This window comes from Microcaecilia unicolor, chromosome 14, assembly GCF_901765095.1.
Source record: "Microcaecilia unicolor chromosome 14, aMicUni1.1, whole genome shotgun sequence".
Taxonomy (NCBI): domain Eukaryota; kingdom Metazoa; phylum Chordata; class Amphibia; order Gymnophiona; family Siphonopidae; genus Microcaecilia; species Microcaecilia unicolor.
In genome coordinates, this window is record NC_044044.1 from 35,499,348 (window position 1) to 35,519,446 (window position 20,099).

The 20,099-nt window shown below is 44.5% G+C and overlaps 1 protein-coding gene across 1 annotated transcript in view; it reads right to left on the bottom strand.

The window, feature by feature from the left end:
- The window catches only part of CHRNB2 (cholinergic receptor nicotinic beta 2 subunit), a 32,581-nt gene extending 13,645 nt beyond the window's left edge, over positions 1-18,936 (bottom strand). Inside the window, exons 1-4 of the mRNA XM_030187437.1 lie at positions 18,845-18,936; positions 13,292-13,336; positions 11,897-12,006; positions 4,230-5,205 (exon numbers count right to left, since the gene is read on the bottom strand). Coding sequence (XP_030043297.1) covers positions 4,230-5,205; positions 11,897-12,006; positions 13,292-13,336; positions 18,845-18,874 — 1,161 coding nt within the window. The 5' untranslated portion in view covers positions 18,875-18,936. The remainder of the gene's footprint in view (positions 1-4,229; positions 5,206-11,896; positions 12,007-13,291; positions 13,337-18,844) is intronic.
- Positions 18,937-20,099: the final 1,163 nt, after the last annotated feature.

Below are 20,099 nucleotides of genomic sequence, written 5' to 3' on the forward strand. Positions count from 1 at the left end.
GGCCCGGATTGGGCTGGAAAAAAAAATTCTACCTGGCAACCCTGATAACCACTAGAATATTAACTTCCAATTTTAATTCTGAAGAATTAGGAGGCGTCTGGAAAAAGGGGGGTCTAGGGGAAGGAGATCACATGGGGGGGATAGGGATAGAGTGTTGGATAAGATTATTGCACTAGACACTGACAAAACGGGGGGGGGGGGGGGTAAGGTGTTTCACATAATATAAAAATTGATGACTGATGTGTATGTTCTATGTTCGAGCTATTGAAATTGCTGGCAGCAATGTTATGTTGATGTTGGGGCGGCTAATTGATTTGTATTGAAATGTTATCAATAAAAAATGTTAAAAAGTAAAAATAAAGATTAAAAAAAATAACTTGCAAAATTTCAAATAATTTGAAGGTATCAGTATGACTGGATGCAGATACTACATCTGATTTTAAGTCTGTAAATGATATCAAAAGCACTACAACTTACATAAATTACAGAATGAGGAGGATAATTTAAAAGGTTTCTATGTGCAGAGCAGTGTTTTTATGGTGGTAAGTTTCTAAAAAGTTTTTCATGTACAGAAAAGGATTTTTCTAAACATGTGCAATTACACACACACAGAAAGCATGCACCTCATTTTACATATATTGTGATAAACATAGTGACCGCCCTACCCTGAGGAGACCACCAGAGAGCGCTCTCCACCTGAAAACCTGGGATATGCCCATTCTGGTCACAAGAGGGAGCCAAAGGGGATATACCAGTGTAGTGACCTGAAGGGACAGATAGGGGGTGCTTGTGGTATAGGACCTGCCCTTCCCTAAAAAGGCCACCAGGGGGAACTCTCAGAGTAGAAGCTGGAAAGTTGGAGAGAGTTCTGGGTCTGGCCCTTTTTGGATGTAGGAGGGAGAGGCCTATAGAGGTGGGGGTGGATCGTTGGCCACTCTATATAAAGCACCATCTAAACCAAGGAGGGAGGAGAAATGGGGAATGAGAGGAGAACCTGGAAAGCCTGCTGGAGGAGGTGTACAGGGAAGATGGAAGAGAGAAGGAGACTCTAAAAGTCTAGGAAGGTACTTATCAGGCCATGTTGTTGAGGGACTTGTGACTTATGTAACATGAACTAACAGCCGTGGGGTGGAGGATAGAACTGTAAGGTCAATGAGAGTGAAGAGTGTCCTATCCAGGGGTGGAGGCTGTTAGACATGAGACCCAGGTTCCCCACAGTAGATGGGCTCAGTGAGAGAATTTGTGTTAGATTACTAATGGCTGGAAAGAAGTGAGTTCCACAAGACTGAAGTATAGTGTAATAAACTGAATTTGCATTTTTGATTGTCTCATTTGCATATATGTGAAGGCTGGAGAATCCTAGTTGAAGTTCCAGGAGAGTGCGAGGGGTCACGGACCAGCCTGTGGATCAGAGGGGTGACCGGGGCACACTGGACTGGACAGGGGAGGATTTCCAGCCGAAGGAAGGCATACCCGAGCAGTCACCCTGAGTAAGGCAGGAGCTCCAGATATAGAGGTGGGTGCTTGCAAGTGACTGGGAGAAAATTAGCTAGAGCGCTGCTCAGGAGTTTAAGGTCTGTGAGGTTGGTTAGATGGCAGAAAGGGTTTGTGTTTTTATAGATTGTTCTGAAGCAAAGTGTTAGGGAGCCTCAAGAGGGTTTAATTCAAGAATACCTAGAAGAGGGGAAGATAAAGGAAACTTTCTTGTGTTGAACTGTTTGCTTTTTGTGTTGTTTTTGCTGGAGTTGCTAGGGATTTCTCACAAGTTGTTTCAAGCTGCTTTGGTTGGAGCTATTTGTGGCTAAGCAGTTTGCCTACTCAATCACAATACACGGTTTGGCTTGGTACTGAGAGCCAAAGGAACTTCGCAAAAACTGGAAAGCATGTCCCCGGCCAGCAGAGGGCTGCGTTTCAGAATCACCCAGTGGCCGTGAGCTTCACAATATAGATATTCCCAGGGACATAGTTTGAACAGAGTTGTGCATTTGATAAAATGTATATTTGTCTCAGAGTGTGTACATTTCAGTGCATAAATATGATGCAAGTAAATGTCAAAACCAGACATATCTTTATACTTTTGAAATTTGACCGATAGCCCCCACAAGAGAAAATATACATATACTCTTCATGTGTGTGCTCAGTAATAAAATTCCCTTCTCACCCCACTAATGGAAAGAAAATTATCAGGTAATAACTAATTTTTCCTTCCATAGCGTCCCACAGATCAATCCAGAGACTGGTGGGATGTACCCAAACAGTTCTTAATTAGGGTGGGACCCAGAGATCCCAGTTTGCAGCTCCAAACACAGCATCAGCCCTTGCTGCTACGTCCAATCTATAGTGCTTCAAAAAAGTATGCACCGAGGACCAGGTGGCAGATCTACAAATCTCGTCCACCGAAACTGACCTAGCCTCTGCTACAGAAGTCACCTGCGCCCTAGTGGATAGAGCTCGAAGCTGAGCCGGCGGATCCCTACCGAACGCGATGTAAGCTGAGGCAATAGCTTCCTTCAACCAATGAGCCACCGTTGCCTTAGAAGCTTGCTGCCCCTTCCTTTGACCCGCAAAAAGGACAAACAGATGATCCGAACACCGGAAGTCATTCGTAACTTCCAAATACCTGATAATAGTCCGCTTAACATCTAGACACCGGAGAGCATGAAACTCCGTCGGATGATCCTCTCTACGAAAAGAGGGAAGACAGAGCTGCTGATTCATATGGAAACGCGAAACAATCTTGGGCAAAAAAGACGGAACCGTACTGGCCCTGCCTCCATAAAATGAAGAAATGGATCTCTACAGGATAAAGCCTGTATCTCAGAAACCGTCTTTGCTGAAGAAATAGCAACCAAAAACACTGTCTTCAATGTCAAATCTTTGACCGACAACTGAGACAGCGGCTCAGGATTTTGTAAACCTCAGTCATATCTCCCCTCATCCGTATCTTTTCCAAACTGAAGAGCCCTAACCTCTTTAGCCTTTCCTCATATGAGAGGAGTTTCATTCCCTTTATCATTTTAGTTACCCTTCTTTAAACCTTTTCTAATTCTGTTATATCTTTTTAAAGATACAGCGACCAGATGCTGGGCATATGCCAACAATCACTAGACAGGCTTCGTAGTTACTTCAGGTTCATTTTGGCAAATAACAGAATAATTGCAAAACCTTAATACACAAAAGACCCTAAGCGTATGTTCACAAGCCACTATTCAAACACAGTGGGTATCTGTAGAATGTGCTTTGAAAGGTGGCTTGATCTGCGATATATATGGCCTGACAGGTGTGCTATTTGGGAACAGTTTCAATTACTACAGAGACTGGAGGTGGGCTGGGGACTGGATTAGGTATGGAACATTTTATGCCGTCAACCCAAGACTGTAGAGGAGTAAACAGGATAAAAACCAGAAGTGATGGCAAATGAGTAATAAACTGAAAGTAGTCAAACTCTTATGACTGGAAGCTGGGGCAGATCCTTCAGACAGAAGAACTTGCTAGGAGGCCTAGGTCAATTGGCCTTTTGTTATATTGGGGGAATATTTTTTTAAAGATGTTGTTGGGATAACGAAGTAATTATTTAGATAAAATTAGGGGCTTAAAATTTCCCTCGCCCTCTCTGAGCAGCTCAGCCACTTATGACATAGATAGAAGACAGGAGCAACACATAGGGCTTTTATTTTGAATTCCTGGGATGGATGTATTTTACATCACTGACTGACCCTACATTTTCCATGGGTACAAAGTACTTGCTAATCTGCAATTCCACCCAGAAGTTTCAGTGTTGCTCCTAGTATTGGAGATTTTAGTTGCAAATATTTTAGCTCCTAGTTAATCAATGCAATATAGCTTGAAAGAGCTGAGCAACTGGAGCCATCATGCTTCCATAATTGAATTTCATTTCATCAGTTCTGTATTTTTACTTTACCCTTTTCATTTACACTAGAAGAGCTTTGAGAAAGACACTGATTGTTTTTCACCAGGACTGTGCAAAGTGAGATATTTTTATGAAAAGTCACTCCTGGAATACTTATTACTAGAGGGATGAAAGAGGCATTGTGTATAGATATTTCTTAAACCATAACAAGCAATATGACTCAAAATTTTACTTTTATACAGTCTTTTCTGTGTTCTTGGCTTTATATAAAGGAAGGATAAGAAACAGTATGCAAGGGGTGACATGCTTTCATTAACCACTCTGCACAAAGCATAAAACAACATGTATTTGGACTCACACTTTGGTCGTCATCCTCACTTTTCATATGATCAGCGATGAAGCGAACTCCATCCACAGCTTCCTCCAGCCCACAGCAGCACTGCTTACCCTGCTTCGCCTGCCTCTCCCGAGAGCTGTTCCTGATAGCAAATGGCTCTGAAATCTGTCCACCGTACTTCTTCACTGTGGCTTGGTTCACAAAACAGGTGCAGGATTTGGCACTGTTTCTCAGATAAAAGCTCCCACTACCTCGTTCATGAGCTTGCCGGCGCTGGCGCAGTCGCTGACGTGCACAATTTTGTCGTGGCTGCTTCATAAAAAGTAAAGTGGGAAGTTTGTCTAAAAACACCACCTTTACCCATGGAGGCATGGTGTGGGTGGTTGGGGAGCGATGATGGACATTGAGTACACAAACACTGGTCACAATTGAGAAAGTCACCAACACCATTGTGAACATAAGATATTTGCCAACCAAAGGAACATCAAGGGAGGTGGGAGGTACTATCTTTGAAATAAGCAATAAGAAAACAGTGAGAGCCAGCAGAACTGAGATACAGAGTGTCATTTTCTCTCCACAGTCTGAAGGTAAATAGAAAACTAAGATAGCCAGTGATGTGATAAGAACGCATGGGATGATAAGATTGATTGTGTAGAAAAGTGGCTTTCTTCGAATGATAAAATCATAAGTGATGTCAACATAGGTGGAGTCATCTGGATTCTCATTCCTCCTCCCTGGTAGGGCTATAATGTCCCACTCGCCACTTGGTGTAAAGTCATCCAAACTGGCTACCTCGCTTTTCAGCACAAGATCAATTTCTGTACGATCGTAAGTCCAAGAACGAAACTTCATTGTACAGTTCTGTTGATCAAAGGGGAAGTGCTTGACCTCAATTTTGCAAGCACTCTTGTAAATGGCTGGAGGAAGCCAAAAAATACTGCCATCATATGAAACTACAGCATTACAATAGAAGGACACCTCATACATCCCATCGGCACTGAGGAAGGAGACATAAATCAGATCAGACAGTATAACGTACATGACAAAAATGAAAAAGTGAATCAATTCATCAACAAGCATGAGAAAACATTTGTGGCCTTTTGCAAGTTATTTGAAAAATATCATGCAAAAATTTATGTCAGACAATGGGCAATGATGGTATTATGCATACTGATGTACTTACTTAAGAAGAGGCACTATGGAAAACCATACCTTTATAAAAAGCCCCTTTGAAGGGGGAGGGTAGTAGGAGCATCTACCTTTATTTGTGTGAAAAAGGGGTGGGACAACGATTTGATTTAAAATGTACTACTTAGTAGCTTCATTGCATACTCCCTAGTCCTAGTATTTTTGGAAAGAGTAAACAAACTATTTATAACTACCCATTCCATTCCACTCAGTATTTTATAGACCTCTATCATATCTCCCCTCAGCTGTCTCTTCTCCAAGTTGAAGAGCCCTAACCACTTTAGCCTTTCCTCTTAAGGAAGTCGTCCTATCCCCTTCATCATTTTTGTCACCCCTCTCTGTACCTTTTCTCATTCCACTATAACTTTTTTGAGATGTGATGACCAGAATTGCACACAGTATTCGAGGTGCGGTTACACCATGGAGCGATACAAAGGCATTATAACATCCTCATTTTTGTTTTCCATTCCTTTCCTAATAATTCCTAGCATTCTATTTGCTTTCTTAGCCACCGCTGCACACTGAGCAGAGTGTTTCAACGTATCATCAGTGATGACACCTAGATCCTTTTCTTGGGTGGTGACTCCTAATATGGAACCTTGCATCATGTAGCTATAGTTTGGGTTCCTCTTCCCCACATGCATCACTTTGCATTGCTCACATTAAATGTTATCTGCTATTTGGATGCCCAGTCTTCCCGTCTCATAAGGTCCTCTTGCACTTTTTCACAATCCTCTTGTGATTTAACAATTTTGTGTAGTCAGCAATCATCTCACTCATTATTCCGCTTTCCAGGTTACAAAGCAGCAGTCCCAAAGTGGGATAGTTTTTGTTTACATTTTATTTGAGGCATTTTGTTTAGGTGGTAGGGGTATAAAAACCCAACTCCCCCATCAATAATTCATTCTCGGAAATATGAAACATTAGGAGGCCTTAAAGCTGTGGTTACCAGAGGATTGGAGAGTCTTGTCAACATACTGTCAGTTCTGTTCTAGTGGGTATTATTGGGGTAGGGGGATTGGGGTAGGGGTGAGGTTTAAGGGTGTAAAATGAAAATCATGGTGATACCAATTAGGACTGTTTTTTGTTTGATCTGGTTACAACCAATATGTACAGGTGGATCATGTGATTCAGTCTTAATTGTTTAGTTTGCATATGTTACCAAAATGAAAGCATATGCTTATGATATTTGGTTTGTTGTATGATGTTTGATATTAACAAAGTTAGACTACTGTAATCTGTGTCCATCAACTGCCCGATGTAGAGAATTACAAGCAGTACAGAACTCAGCAGTAAATGGTTGTTGATGATGATACAAAGTTTATGGATGTGATACCCATTTTGGAATAATTGCACTGTCTGCCAGTGGCTTGTACAGTGAAATTTGGTTCTGTGTGCTTCCACGCCTTGGTATTTTTCCAAAATATTATAGGTTTGTCATCTGGTACATTCTTTGATGTCAGAGAGCACCAAGCAATTGGATATTTCAGTACTGTGTACTATTCGATATGCAGAGACCAAGTCAGCTGCCCTTTATGGAATCAGCTGCTAGGATATATGGAACAGTTTAAAAATATTTTAAAACACACTTTGTGCTTATTGCATTTCCTGCTGATTAAGGAGACCGAGTAGATTTAATCCTGGGGGCTGTTATAGTTCTTGATATGTGTATTTTGAGATTGTTCTTCCTGTACTCCACCCGAGTTTTAGGCAGATTATTTTATTTATGTTATTTCCAGGGTTTTGATATACCACAAATTAAGCCTGTACAGGCAACTAAGCGGTTTACAACAGAAAAACTCTTATCAGCAGTGGTGTGCTGGAGCAGGCTCTCACAGGCTCGCAAGAGCCGGTTGTTACGTTTTTAAGAATTTTGGGAGCCGGTTGTTAAAGTAGGGCCCTCCATGGCTACTTTAACAACTGGCTCCCAAAATGTGGGCTTGGGCCCCCTGCTGAATTCTCTTTTACTTTGCTGGTGGGGATGCTGAGCCCTGCCAGCCAAGTAAATAGACTGCTGCTGCTCCCCGCTCCTTGTTTCCAGCTCTGAGCAGCAGGCTGGGACTTCTCCAGCATGTGTGAGAAGTTTCAGCATGCTGCTCAGAGCAAGACAGTTGGGAGTGGTGGCAGTCCATTTATTGGCTGCCAGCAAAGGTATGCCTAGCGTGCCCGCATGAAGGGAGGGAGGAGAGAGAGGCAAGTGTTGCTCCCCCCCACCCCCCCCAGCCACCCCTAGCCCTTCCAACTGCAGAGCTGGCTACGTCCGGAGAAAGAGCCTGTTGTTAAAAATTAACCAGTACACCCCTGCTTATCAGTAAGAATATTTGGAGTTTAATGATGTGGGAGACATCCACCCAGTAAGCCTATGGGAGGGTTAATCGCCCTCAAGGCCCACCTGAATAAATCAAAAGAAGCTGAAGAATGGGAACTAAGAGAGAGGATAGAGCAGGCAGAGTGGCAATATAAAGCGGATCCCAGGGATAAAAAAGCCATGACAGAGCTTCATAAAAACAGAATGCAACTTAATGAGATACAGATGGCAGAGGTGGCCAGCCAATTGCAACAGGAATATTATGAGCTGGGGGGGGGGGGGGGCAAAGTGAGTAGACTATTAGCGAACAAGCTGAAAAAACAGGTACATCGCAATCATATCCATAGTCTTATAACTCAACAAGGTCAGACAGTCACACAAACAGGAGACATACAAGCAGTGCCGTAGTGAGGGCGGCTGACACCCGGGGCGGGTCGCTGCTGTGCAACCCCCCCCCCCCCGGGTGCAGCACGGCGCCCCCCCTCGGCGCGCACCCTCCCCCGGAGCGCGATCTTACTTAGTTTCGAATCGAGGGATGGGCGGGAGGGCCGATCCGCCCCCGAGTCCACATCGCTGGGAGCTGCGTCGGCTCCATTGGTTCCTTGCTCTCTCTGCCCCGGAACAGGAAGTAACCTGTTCCGGGGCAGAGGGAGCAAGGAACCAACGGAGACGACACCCCCCCCAGTGGCATGCACCCGGGGCGGACCGCCCCACCGCCCCCCCCCCCTCCTACACCACTGCATACAAGCAACTTTTCATGAATTCTATACCAGCCTGTACAAATCTGAAGTAGAGGTTACCCCCAGTAATTTTAGACAAATATATGCAAGGGATAGAAATGCCCCAGTTGTCACAGGGGAAAAGAGAAAAACTATCGGTGCCCATAGGGTTGGAAGAGATTAAGGACGCAATCAGAGATCTGCCACATGCCAAGGCACCGGGGCCGGATGGGTTTCCTGCTTGAATTTACAAATTATACGCAACCATTCTGGCACCGCTTTTATTAAGGCTCTTCCAATCCTTTGACCAGGCGCAAGAGTTGCCTTATTCATGGCGACTGGCAGCGGTGACCCTATTGCTTAAACCAGGGAAGGACCCACAGCAGTGTGGGTCGTATAGACCAATCTCCCTCCTCAATATAGATTATAAAATCTTCACAAAAAGTTTAGCAAATAGACTGCAAATAGTGTTACCCAAGCTAATTCATGAAGATCAGGTGGGTTTTATAGCAGGGCGCCAGGCCTTTGATAACACCAGATGTCTGATACATGTGCTCCAACAGGTCAGGGACGAACAGGAGCCAGCAATAGTACTCTCGGTCGATGCAGAAAAAGCATTTGATTGCGTAGAGTGGCCATTCCTCTTTGCGATGATGCAAAAGGCTGGGATAGACGGAGGCTATTTGAAGTGGTTGCAATTACTGTACCAGGCCCCATTGGCGGTATTAAAAATCAATGGTTCATATTCAGAGCCCATAAAACTCCAAAGAGGTACCAGGCAGGGATGTGCAGTCTCACCGCTATTGTTTGCCCTAACGATTGAACCACTGGCCTGTGTCAATAGAGCGGATACAGGAGTCAAAGGAGAGGGAAGAGGGAGCACAAGTCGATGTTATTCGCAGACGATATTCTAATGACATTGACGAGCCCTGAACCATCTGTGAGGCGGGCAATAGAGCTAATGAGGCAGTATGGGGACAAGTCAGGTTTGAAGGTAAACATTAACAAGACAGAACTACTTAATATCACAGTGCTTGGGTAAGAGGTATCGCAGATGAAAGCAGCATTCCCTTTTGTATGGGACACAAAATCTATCAAATATCTAGGGATACAGATTACTCCCAAAGTGGAGGACCTCTATGAGGCAAACTTTCCAATTAAAATAACAGAGCTATTAGCTGAGCTTGACAGATGGGAAGGTCTGAGTATTTTGCGGATGGGGCGCATTAATGCGTTTAAAATGAAGATGCTGGTGAAATTGCAATATCTCTTTATGGTGCTTCCTATCCCAATCCCTCGAAGCTTCTTTACTCGCCTCAATAGAAAGATGTTTGCTTTTATCTGGAGGAAAAGGCCACCACGGGTGAGGTGTGCCATAATGTTTCAACCGCAAGAGAGGGGGGGATGGGAGTGCCAAACTTTTTCTTATACTACCAGGAGGGGCATAATCGAACGTGAATGCCCATCTCCATGGGCGTCTATGTCTGAGAACGGGTACGTGAAGGGGTGGGACAGACCGTATTTTCGAAAAAGAAAATGGGCGTCCATCTTCCGTTTCGAAAATACGGTTTGTACGGACCAAAATGCCATGGATTTAGTCGTTTCCGAGCTGGGCGTTTGTTTGTTTTTTAGCGATAATGGAAACTAAAAACGCCCAGCTCAAAAACGTCCCAATTGTGATGAGGCAGGGAACTACAAGGTCCAGAATGCACTGCAGCAGCAAGAGAATCAGAGTCAGGGGGAGGACTCTAGCCAGGAGAGTGCAAAGCCAGCAGTTGATTGGGAAATGGAACCAGGTGTGAGAGGATTGCAGGCAGCTTTATTAAGAGAGTGATGGAAAGCTGTAGGGAGGAGATGGAAACACTGGGGAAGCTCTCTCTGGAGAAGGTGACAGCTCTGAGAAGGAAAGTAAATTCTTTTGTTTCTCTGTTTGAGTTTGAGGAACTGTCTAAAGTTTGAGAAGGGTTTAAGAAGCAGGCTCTGAGTAGAGTGCCTTTTTTGTTATGTTTGACTTGAAGAAATGTTTATGTTAAAGACATAAAACCCTTAATTGCAAGAAGCCTGGTGTTGATGAGTGGTTTGTGAAGGGAGAAGAGCAGGCTGAAAAGTCCCCAGTGTTTGAGAGGGAATCCTGTGAGGTACCAAGAAGGCTAGAGCCCAGCAGTGACCATGTGTGTGGCAGAAGCTAAGCAGGGTCAGCCCTGGCTGGAGTCTGGAAGGGTGACCAGTTTCACACAATCCAAGCCATTTGGTCATGGGAGGGGCCAGGATTCATAGTACACTCGCCCCCCGACATGCCAGGACACCAACTGGACATCCTAGAGGTCAGTGTGGTGGACTTCAGACAACGCTCCCACATGCATAGGTCCCTTACCACGGGTGCTAAGCCCCCAACCCCCCTCTCCCCAAAACCCACTACCCACAAATGTACAACACTACCATAGCTCTTAGGGGTGAAGGGGGCACTCGTATCACCCCTCTTCTCAGGTCACTTCACTGGCTTCCAATCAGATACCGCATACAGTTCAAGCTTCTCCTTCTTACCTACAAATGCACTCAGTCTGCAGCCCCTCATTACCTCTCTACCCTCATTTCCCCTTACGTTCCCGCCCGTAACCTCCGCTCACAGGACAAATCCCTCCTCTCTGTACCCTTCTCCACCACCGCCAACTCCAGGCTCCGCTCATTCTGCCTCACCTCACCCTATGCTTGGAATCAACTTCCTGAGCCCTTACGCCAAGCCCCCTCCCTACCCATCTTCAAATCCTTGCTCAACGCCCACCTCTTCAATGTTGCTTTCGGCACCTAACCTTTATACCTTTCAGGAAATCTAGACTGCCCCTATTTGACTGACTGTACATTTGTCCTTTAGATTGTGAGCTCCTTTGAGCAGGGACTGTCCTTCTATGTTAAATTGTACAGAGCTGTGTAACCCTAGTAGCGCTTTAGAAATGTCAAGTAGTAGTAGTAGTTTTGGAGGCCTCCCATTTACCAGCACAAGTGTTACAGGTAGGGGGGATGGGCCTGGGGGGTAGGGGGGAGGGATGGTAAATGGGAAATGAAGCAGGAATGTATTAAGATGTATGGTAGCGATGTAGAGATCTGTGATAAGTTGTAACTTACGGTTTAAATGTTGTGTACTACAGAAATATAATAAAAAAGATTTGTGGAAAAAACCTGTTATCAGTGCCAAGATGATTTGGGCTATGTTTTACCTCCATTTTCATTGTTGGTTTGTAGCTGTGACTTTTTCTAATAAAAAGCTATTTCATAAAAAGCAGCAGTCCAAGCATGGAATAGTCTCCGAGGAAATGAGGACGAGGGAAATGTTAGTATCCAAAATGCCATAAATCAGGGTCATTAGCAGTGGGGAAGGGTCTGTGTGTTACTGCAGTGGATGGTGACAATTGCTAGACAAGATGAGCCTGTTACAAGTCCCTTTTCTATAACTGAGTCTAGGACTGTGAACATACTTGTTGTACAGGACCACATCTGGTAGCCAGATGTGTTTAGATGGCAGCCTCACTTTCTTCATGTTGTCAAAGTCTTCAGGTTTCCAAGTCAGACGGTAATCTTGCCATTCCTGAGAGACAATGAGAGTCGCTGGTTATCTGTACTGTGTCAACTGAATTTAAAATATATTTTACTCCAAGCAACATATGTGAAGGTCCAATTTAGATAAGTCGCAGGATGCCAAGACGGACATTGGCAAATACAAAAGGATTTGCTGACACATGCATAGAAGAAGCTATACATGTGGAAAAAGAGCATCCATCTCTCCACTCCCCCTTCACCTTCTCAATCCCCTCCCATGCCAGGCTACCCCTCTGCTTCCCCAAGCCATAAAGTACCCCCACATCCACATCTAGCCCCCCACCATGGCCTCTCCCTGGTAGCCTGGAGGGAGCAGTAATCCTCCGTTACTCCTGCTCCATAGGGCTCAGGGTTCAACTGGTACAATTTTGAACCTGCGGACCACTCCTGCTTCCCCTAGACTACCAAGGAAAGCCCCCAATAGATGCCTGAGATTGAAGCATGGGGTGGAGGATCCTTTTGGCTTTGAGTAGTGGGCTATCTGGAATGGGTATTGGTGCTGCCAGTGGTGGATGGGAGGGGTTCCACTGGCCTTTGCACCTGCCCCTTGGGCTGCCTTGGGGCAGGTGTAAAAAAATCAATGTCTGAAAACATTTGGTATCTATGTGTTTTCCCCTTCTAAAATGGGAAATCCATTTAGATATTTTGGGCCTGTCCAAACCACTCCCCCTTGCATGTGGTGTGGATCTCCATGAATTGCTGGTCTACAGTTGTCAAATATGTTGCTTCAAGACTGATGTTCTTGCACTGTGCACCTTTAGAAAATATTAATTTACTGTAGGAGCTACTTCACATTAAAAAAAAACTTCTGATATTAAATGCTTTCAAATTTTAATAAGAATTTCTAAGTTTGGCAGACAGGAATAATTAATCCAGTCCCCAAACCTTAGCATTTCTTTTCCAACTCTTTGTCACCAGCAGGGTACGCACCAGTCAGAACAGTAGCCCCTTCCTTTTTGGGCTCGCAGACTGGCTCTAAAGGATGATGTGGATCCCTTCCACTCTACTTGGTCCCCGGGACAGTGACCCCTTCTTGCTCACTCCTTGTTGTGGCTTCAGTCACCCACCGTGTTTCCACAGGTGCTAGAGCAGCAGTGCAATATTCCCAGCCCCCCAAAAGATAAAAATCCTAGTGACTGCAGAACAGCCATTCCTCCTGTGGTGGGTTCCAGAGGGAGCAATGGTTCTTGTCCCTCAGTCAGAAGCAACTAGACAGTATGGGGTTAAAAATTGAGAAGATCTAGGAAACAGAGGGAAAACAGCAATGCTCTTACCTGAGTTAACCAGACATTGGTTGTCATAATCTGCTCTCGCTCATGCTAGAAATAAAATAGGATAAATGTTAATTGTGTTTGTAGGTGTCCATGATATTGGAACACAGCCTATGACTGTCCCCTACAATCAGATTGTTATTCCCAAGTAGTTACACAATTCACTCATATGTGCTGTATTTATATCTTATCTGTAACTCTGCAGATCTGAGAATTTCAGCAAGTTTGTTTTAAGTGAGTGCCAGGGCTGGTGTTGGACTTTCAGGGGCCCAGGGCAGAAAATGGGGAGGGGGCCCAAAAGCTGGCCTTCAGTCTATGCCTACTTTAGCTTGAGGCAGGTTTGGGGTCCCCTATGGAACGAGGGCTCAGAACAACTGCTCTGTTTGCCACCATCTAATGCCAGCCCTGGTGCACCAGTGTTCTATCTTCAGGAACAGAGAGATAAAACTATTACAAAGAACTGACCGTTCTCCACTGAGAAGCAGGATAAATCAGCTACAAAAGTGGGTAAAATCATGCGAGTGTGCGGACAGAGACTAGTTCTCCTAGAGCTCAGAAGAGCAAATGTGGGACTTCCGTGTAGCTGGCACATCTCAAATCTTCTGACTTTGTTCTCTACACTGCTGTCCAAAAGCATTACTCTCTCTCTCTCTCTCTCTCTCTCTCAAATTTTGTTACAGATGCTAACAGACATTTTTACCCCATTTTCCCTCCCCCCTTTTTTTTCTTTTCAGCGTTTTCTCTAACTCTCCCCCCTCTTCCTCAGAACATTTTTTAAAATGGGACAGGGAAATCGAGTTTAACTTGACAAGGAGAAATTAGGTCTTGTCTGCCCAATTTTCTTGCTTTAGTCCCACAAGTCCAGAACCTGTAGGTTATTCCCAACCACCATGGACGGACAAAGAGAAAAAGTCCTGCATCCTTTGCAGGATTTAGGGCTTCAGTATTTTGAATGACATAGTAATAAGTCACCTGTTCTCCTTTTTCCCTTTTTTTAAAGATGTTTTATTTATACTACTCATGTTACCATATGGTCGTTAAACAGGCTTTTGAAAGTTAAACTGTTGGAGAAAATTGAATGTTGAACACGAGGAGAAAGTAACAGTTCCCAACCAGAACAAAAGAGCAAGATTACAGAAACCCACCTCCCCGCTCCCCCCGTTTTCTATTTCTGTTGATGGCTCTCTCATTCTCCCTGTCTCCTCAGCTCGAAACCTTGGGGTCATCTTTGACTCTTCTCTCTCTTTCTCTGCTCATATCCAGCAGATTGCCAAGACCTGTCGTTTCTTTCTTTACAACATCCGTAAAATCCGCCCCTTTCTTTCCGAGCACTCTCCCAAAACCCTCATCCACACCCTTGTCACCTCTCGTTTAGACTACTGCAATCTGCTTCTTGCTGGCCTCCCACTTAGTCACCTCTCCCCTCTCCAGTCGGTTCAAAACTCTGCTGCCCATCTCATCTTCCGCCAGGGTCACTTTACTCATACTACCCCTCTCCTCAAGACCCTTCACTGGCTCCCTATCCATTTTCGCATCCTGTTCAAACTTCTTCTACTAACCTATAAATGTACTCACTCTGCTGCTCCCCAGTATCTCTCCACACTGGTCCTTCCCTACACCCCTTCCCGTGCACTCCGCTCCATGGATAAATCCTTCTTATCTGTTCCCTTCTCCACTGCTGCCAACTCCAGACTTCGCGCCTTCTGTCTCGCTGCACCCTACGCCTGGAATAAACTTCCTGAGCCCCTACGTCTTGCCCTATCCTTGGCCACCTTTAAATCTAGACTGAAAGCCCACCTCTTTAACATTGCTTTTGACTCGTAACCACTTGTAACCACTCGCCTCCACCTACCCTCCTCTCTTCCTTCCCGTTCACATTAATTGATTTGATTTGCTTACTTTATTTATTTTTTGTCTATTAGATTGTAAGCTCTTTGAGCAGGGACTGTCTTTCTTCTATGTTTGTGCAGCGCTGCTTATGCCTTGTAGCACTATAGAAATGCTAAATAGTAGTAGTAGTAGTAGTAGTAAATATAAAAACTGGTAATAAAGTAGAGAGGGTCTCTGGAAAGAAAATTAGCAGGTAAGATCTAAATTCTCATTTCTTAATGACTTCACCAGACCAGTGTAGAACCTATGGGATGTAGAAAAGTACTTCCCAAGATAGATGGGTCTGTGAAATTCCTGCTGGAATAAGTTCATCCCCAAATGCAACTAGCACTTATGCTCCTACCTCAAATCAAAAATGCCTTGCAAATATATGAAAAGACAACGGTGTCACTACTCTGCAGATGTTGACCAGAGTCATTACTGTCAAGTCTGCCCGTAAGTTCAGAACATCCTGTTTTGAGGGTGAGAACTTAGGGGCTGAAAAGACAGAAGAACTAGCATCTTGAGGACCAAATTCAACTCACTCAGGATAGGAGTGTTACGTCTGTGCTTTCCTCGCCCTCTGGTGGCCAGAATGGGTGGCTGCTATGGACCATCACCCGTTCCAGATTTTAGCTGAGTCCGCTCCGGATCTTCCAGGCTGCCAGGTTTGCTTGTGTTGTTTGAGCCTGCACAGCACCCGTAGCTGCCTGGTGATTGCAGCAGCTGAGTCTCAACTGCTGCTGGGCTTATTAGCCATTTTGAAACCTTTCTGCTTTGCCTTTGCATCGCCTAAGGCCCTGGTATGTTGGTGCTGTTGCACTTCAGCCTAGTTTGATTTCTGTTCTATTTCCTTGCCTGATTCTGTTTAGTTTATGTGTAGCTTAGCTTGTACTGTCCTAGTCTTGACTCTTGTTTGTATTTACTGTGTCTTGTTCTAGGTTCTCTGTGTTTCTTGTTTAGTGGCTGCCTGGCAGCTTTCAGTCTGTCTTTTGTTTTTCAGTGTTTTTGTTCCCTGTTTTAGTGGCTGCTTGCAGCTTTCAGTCCTGCCCGTTAGCTTATCCCTTCCTTGCCCTACTGCCTCTGTATGTTCCTTTTCCCTCTGACCCACAGTCCTGGTTCAGCCTAGTGGGTATCCAGTCCGGTCTTGCCCAGTAAGTCCTGCTGGCCACCTGCAGCCTGGAGCTCAACTCTGGGTGAAAAGTGGCCAAGTGCAGGTGAAGTTTAAGGGTACCTGCTTTGCTTTAATCCTGCTTGTTTACCTCTGCTGCAACTCCAGTCCGGGGTCCAGTCCTGTTCTGCCTAGTCTCCGGTGTGGGGTGGTTTTGGCTGCCACTGCCAAGGGCTCACAAACCCAGTTCCAGCTTTGAAAACGTGACAAATGGCCCCAAAAATAAAGATATGAGGGTAAAGCTGCAGGAACATCTCACATTCCTTTAGATTATGTAAATGTCTGCTGAGAAAATCTGTTTGAATATTCTATACTCAGCTTATAGGTGTTGCTGAAGATGCTAGAAGATTAAGCAGAAGGTGTGTCTTCTTGCTTTCTTGCCTGTTGAAGGAAGCAACTACAGTCACTACGGCAGAAAACACCCTGTTTTTTTTTTCAGAAGACGAGATCTAAGGCATGAACAGCTAGATGAACTGAAGGTGTACATTTGCAGCATGATGCCCCCCCCCCCCAGTGCATTCTTGCCTGCTGCGTGCACGCCGCTGGGGGGGGGGGGGGCGTCAGCCAGATTAACATAGTAATATAGTAGATGACGGCAGAAAAAGACCTGCACGGTCCATCCAGTCTGCCCAACAAGATAAACTCATATGTGCTACTTTTTGTGTATACCCTACCTTCATTTGTACCTGTCCTTTTCAGGGCACACACCGTATAAGTCTGCCCAGCACTATCCCTGCCTCCCAACCACCAGCCCCGCCTCCCACCACCGGCTCTGGCACAGACCGTATTAGTCTGCCCAGCACTAGCCCCGCCTCCCAACCACCAGTCCCACCTCTGGCACCCAATTTCGGCTAAGCTCCTTAGGATCCATTCCTTCTGAACAGGATTCCTTTATGTTTATCCCGCGCATGTTTGAATTCCGTTACCGTTTTCATTTCCACCACCTTCTGCGGGAGGGCATTCCAAGCATCCACTACTCTCTCCGTGAAAAAATACTTCCTGACATTTTTCTTGAATCTGCCCCCCTTCAATCTCATTTCATGTCCTCTAGTTCTACCGTCTTCCCATCTACAGAAAAGGTTCGTTTGCGGATTAATACCTTTCAAATTTTTCAACGTCTGTATCATATCACCCTTGTTTCTCCTTTCCTCCAGGGTGTACATGTTCAGGTCAGCAAGTCTCTCCTCATACATCTTGTAACGCAAATCCCATACCATTCTCGTAGCTTTTCTTTGCACCGCTTCAATTCTTTTTACATTCTTAGCAAGGTACGGCCTCCAAAACTGAACACAATACTCCAGGTGGAGCCTCACCAATTATTTATACAGGGGCATCAACACCCTCTTTCTTCTGCTGGTCACACCTCTCTCTATACAGCCTAGCAACCTTCTAGCTACGGCCACCGCCTTGTCACACTGTTTCGTCGCCTTCAAATCCTCAGATACTATCACCCCAAGATCCCTCTCCCCGTCAGAGAGATGCTGATAGGGCTCCTATGACATAAGAGGCAACGGGGAAAAGGTAAGTCTGAAGTAGGATCAGCACAGCAGAAATTAATTGCTTTGCTCCATTTCTCCAACCCCTCCCCCCCCCCCCCCCCCCCATTTTGCTGCAGGCTGCTTGGAAGAAAAGGACTAGAAAAGTAAAGCACTTTCTGAACTAAATCTCTACAAGGAGGGGCTTTAGCATGTGTAGACATGACAGAGCTGGTTCTCAGAACTTTACTCCCTTATTACTTTGCTTTAGCTGTAATGTGTGGCCGAGGGGACCTTACTGCACATACTATGTAGGTTCAGTTTTAATCCAGAGCGGTGACACCCGTGAGTAAGAGCAACCTGTCTTGCTGTCCACAGAGAACCTCAGTTACATGTAAGCAAAATACTTATACACACTTATTAAGCTAATTTCTTTCATTATATTACTTATGTACTGCTCCCCTACTATAAATACAGCCCAGTGTGACTAACAACAAATAAAACAATGTTTAAAAACACTATATTTTACAATTTTACAAAACCAGAACACTGTTATCAATGATTTTACGGTGAGAATACTAAAAGGAAACTTTAAGACAATTCAGGAACATAAGACCTTTGAAGTCAGAATGATTAAATATTTTGACACCCACCAGACAGGACAACAAAGATCTGGGTTTCTAGCCCATTATAAACTGTAAAATTCTACTGCCTTGTCACCCATCCATCTCTCCCTGTTTCTCACCTAACCTACCCCACACTCTTCCTATGAGACTGCCAGTGAAATGCTTTGATGTTTCACTTATATATACGGTTATTTATCAACATCTGCTTATTTCTGATCTGATTAAGAAGGGTTAACTTCAAAAACTAATCAAAAAATGTATTGTTAGTCCTATAAAAGAGGGATTATCTTATTTTCTTTTCTATGTTTTACTTTATTTCTATTGATTACCTTTAAAAGTGACCTAACACAGCTACCACATCACTCTACTCAAAATCTTTATAAATTTATGCAAGACAGAGATCTGACATACTCACCACACTAATAAGCTGTGCCAGAGACACCATCAACTGTACAACCACCAGCTCTGAACCATTGCTTGCTGGACGAATGAGTTTGTTGTAGCGGGAAGGATCCAGCAGATGCTCCACAAGTCTCTCTTCAGTGTCTATTGTGAGACTTCCTTACAATAAAAAAAGAAGGCAAATCTACCGGTCATTTAGCAGCATATGCAAGGACCAGCAGGCAATAGAGAAGACTTTAGAGTGGAACTAGAGTGAACTTGTTACTGAAACTTCAACATGATCCTGTTTCTTGAATAATTAAGAGAGCATCAGAGGCACTTCAAAGGGGCAGACTCAAGAGAATCATTATAAAATATTTCTTCATGGACAGGATAATAGATACATGGGATGGCCTTCTCTGGAGGTAGTCAAAAGCCAGGCAATAAGCACAAAGTATACTTATCTGTCGAAAGAGTGAAGGGTAAATCCTGGGATAAGCACAGAGGACCCTTAGCTGTGGGGGCAGTGTGGGGTATAAAGCCTGGGATAAACACAGAGGACCCTTAGCTGTGGGGGCAGTGTGGGGTATAAAGCCTGGGATAAACACAGAGGACCCTTAGCTGTGGGGGCAGTGTGGGGTAGAAATACTGGGCTAAACACAGAGGACCCTTAGCTGTGAGGGCAGTGTGGGGTAGAAATCCTGGGATAAACATAGATGACCCTTAGCTGTGGGGTATAAAGCCTGGGATAAGCACAGAGGACCCTTAGCTGTGGGGGCAGTGTAGGGTATAAAGCTTGGGATAAGTACAGATACTCCTTAGCTGTAGGGAAACTAAAGCCTGGAATAAGCAGAGGGGATTCTTAATTTCAAAGAAATGAAGGGAAGGTCAAAATCAAGTAGAGTCTTAAGGCTTTTTTAGTAGCAAGTAAATTGGGCAGACTGAATGGGGTTCACAGTCTTTATCTGCATCAGACTGGTTTATTGAAATCAAATCAGTCTTCAAAATACCTGGGTGGGGACGGGACATCCTGTAAAAATGGATTCTCTGGACCTTTAAACTATTCTGGATCACTCTGATTTAGAAAATTCTACTCCATCTACTATGCTGGTTACTTTTGCATAATTACCTGATAAAGACCATTTGCTTCAAATGTATTTTAGGCACTGTGATAAATTGTTCTTGAATTTTAAAGTTGGTGTTTTCCAAAGAAACAAAAAAAGAGAAGGAAACAGGTCTTTCTTTTGAGACTTACAGGGGCCCTTTTACTAAGGTGTGCCGAAAAATGG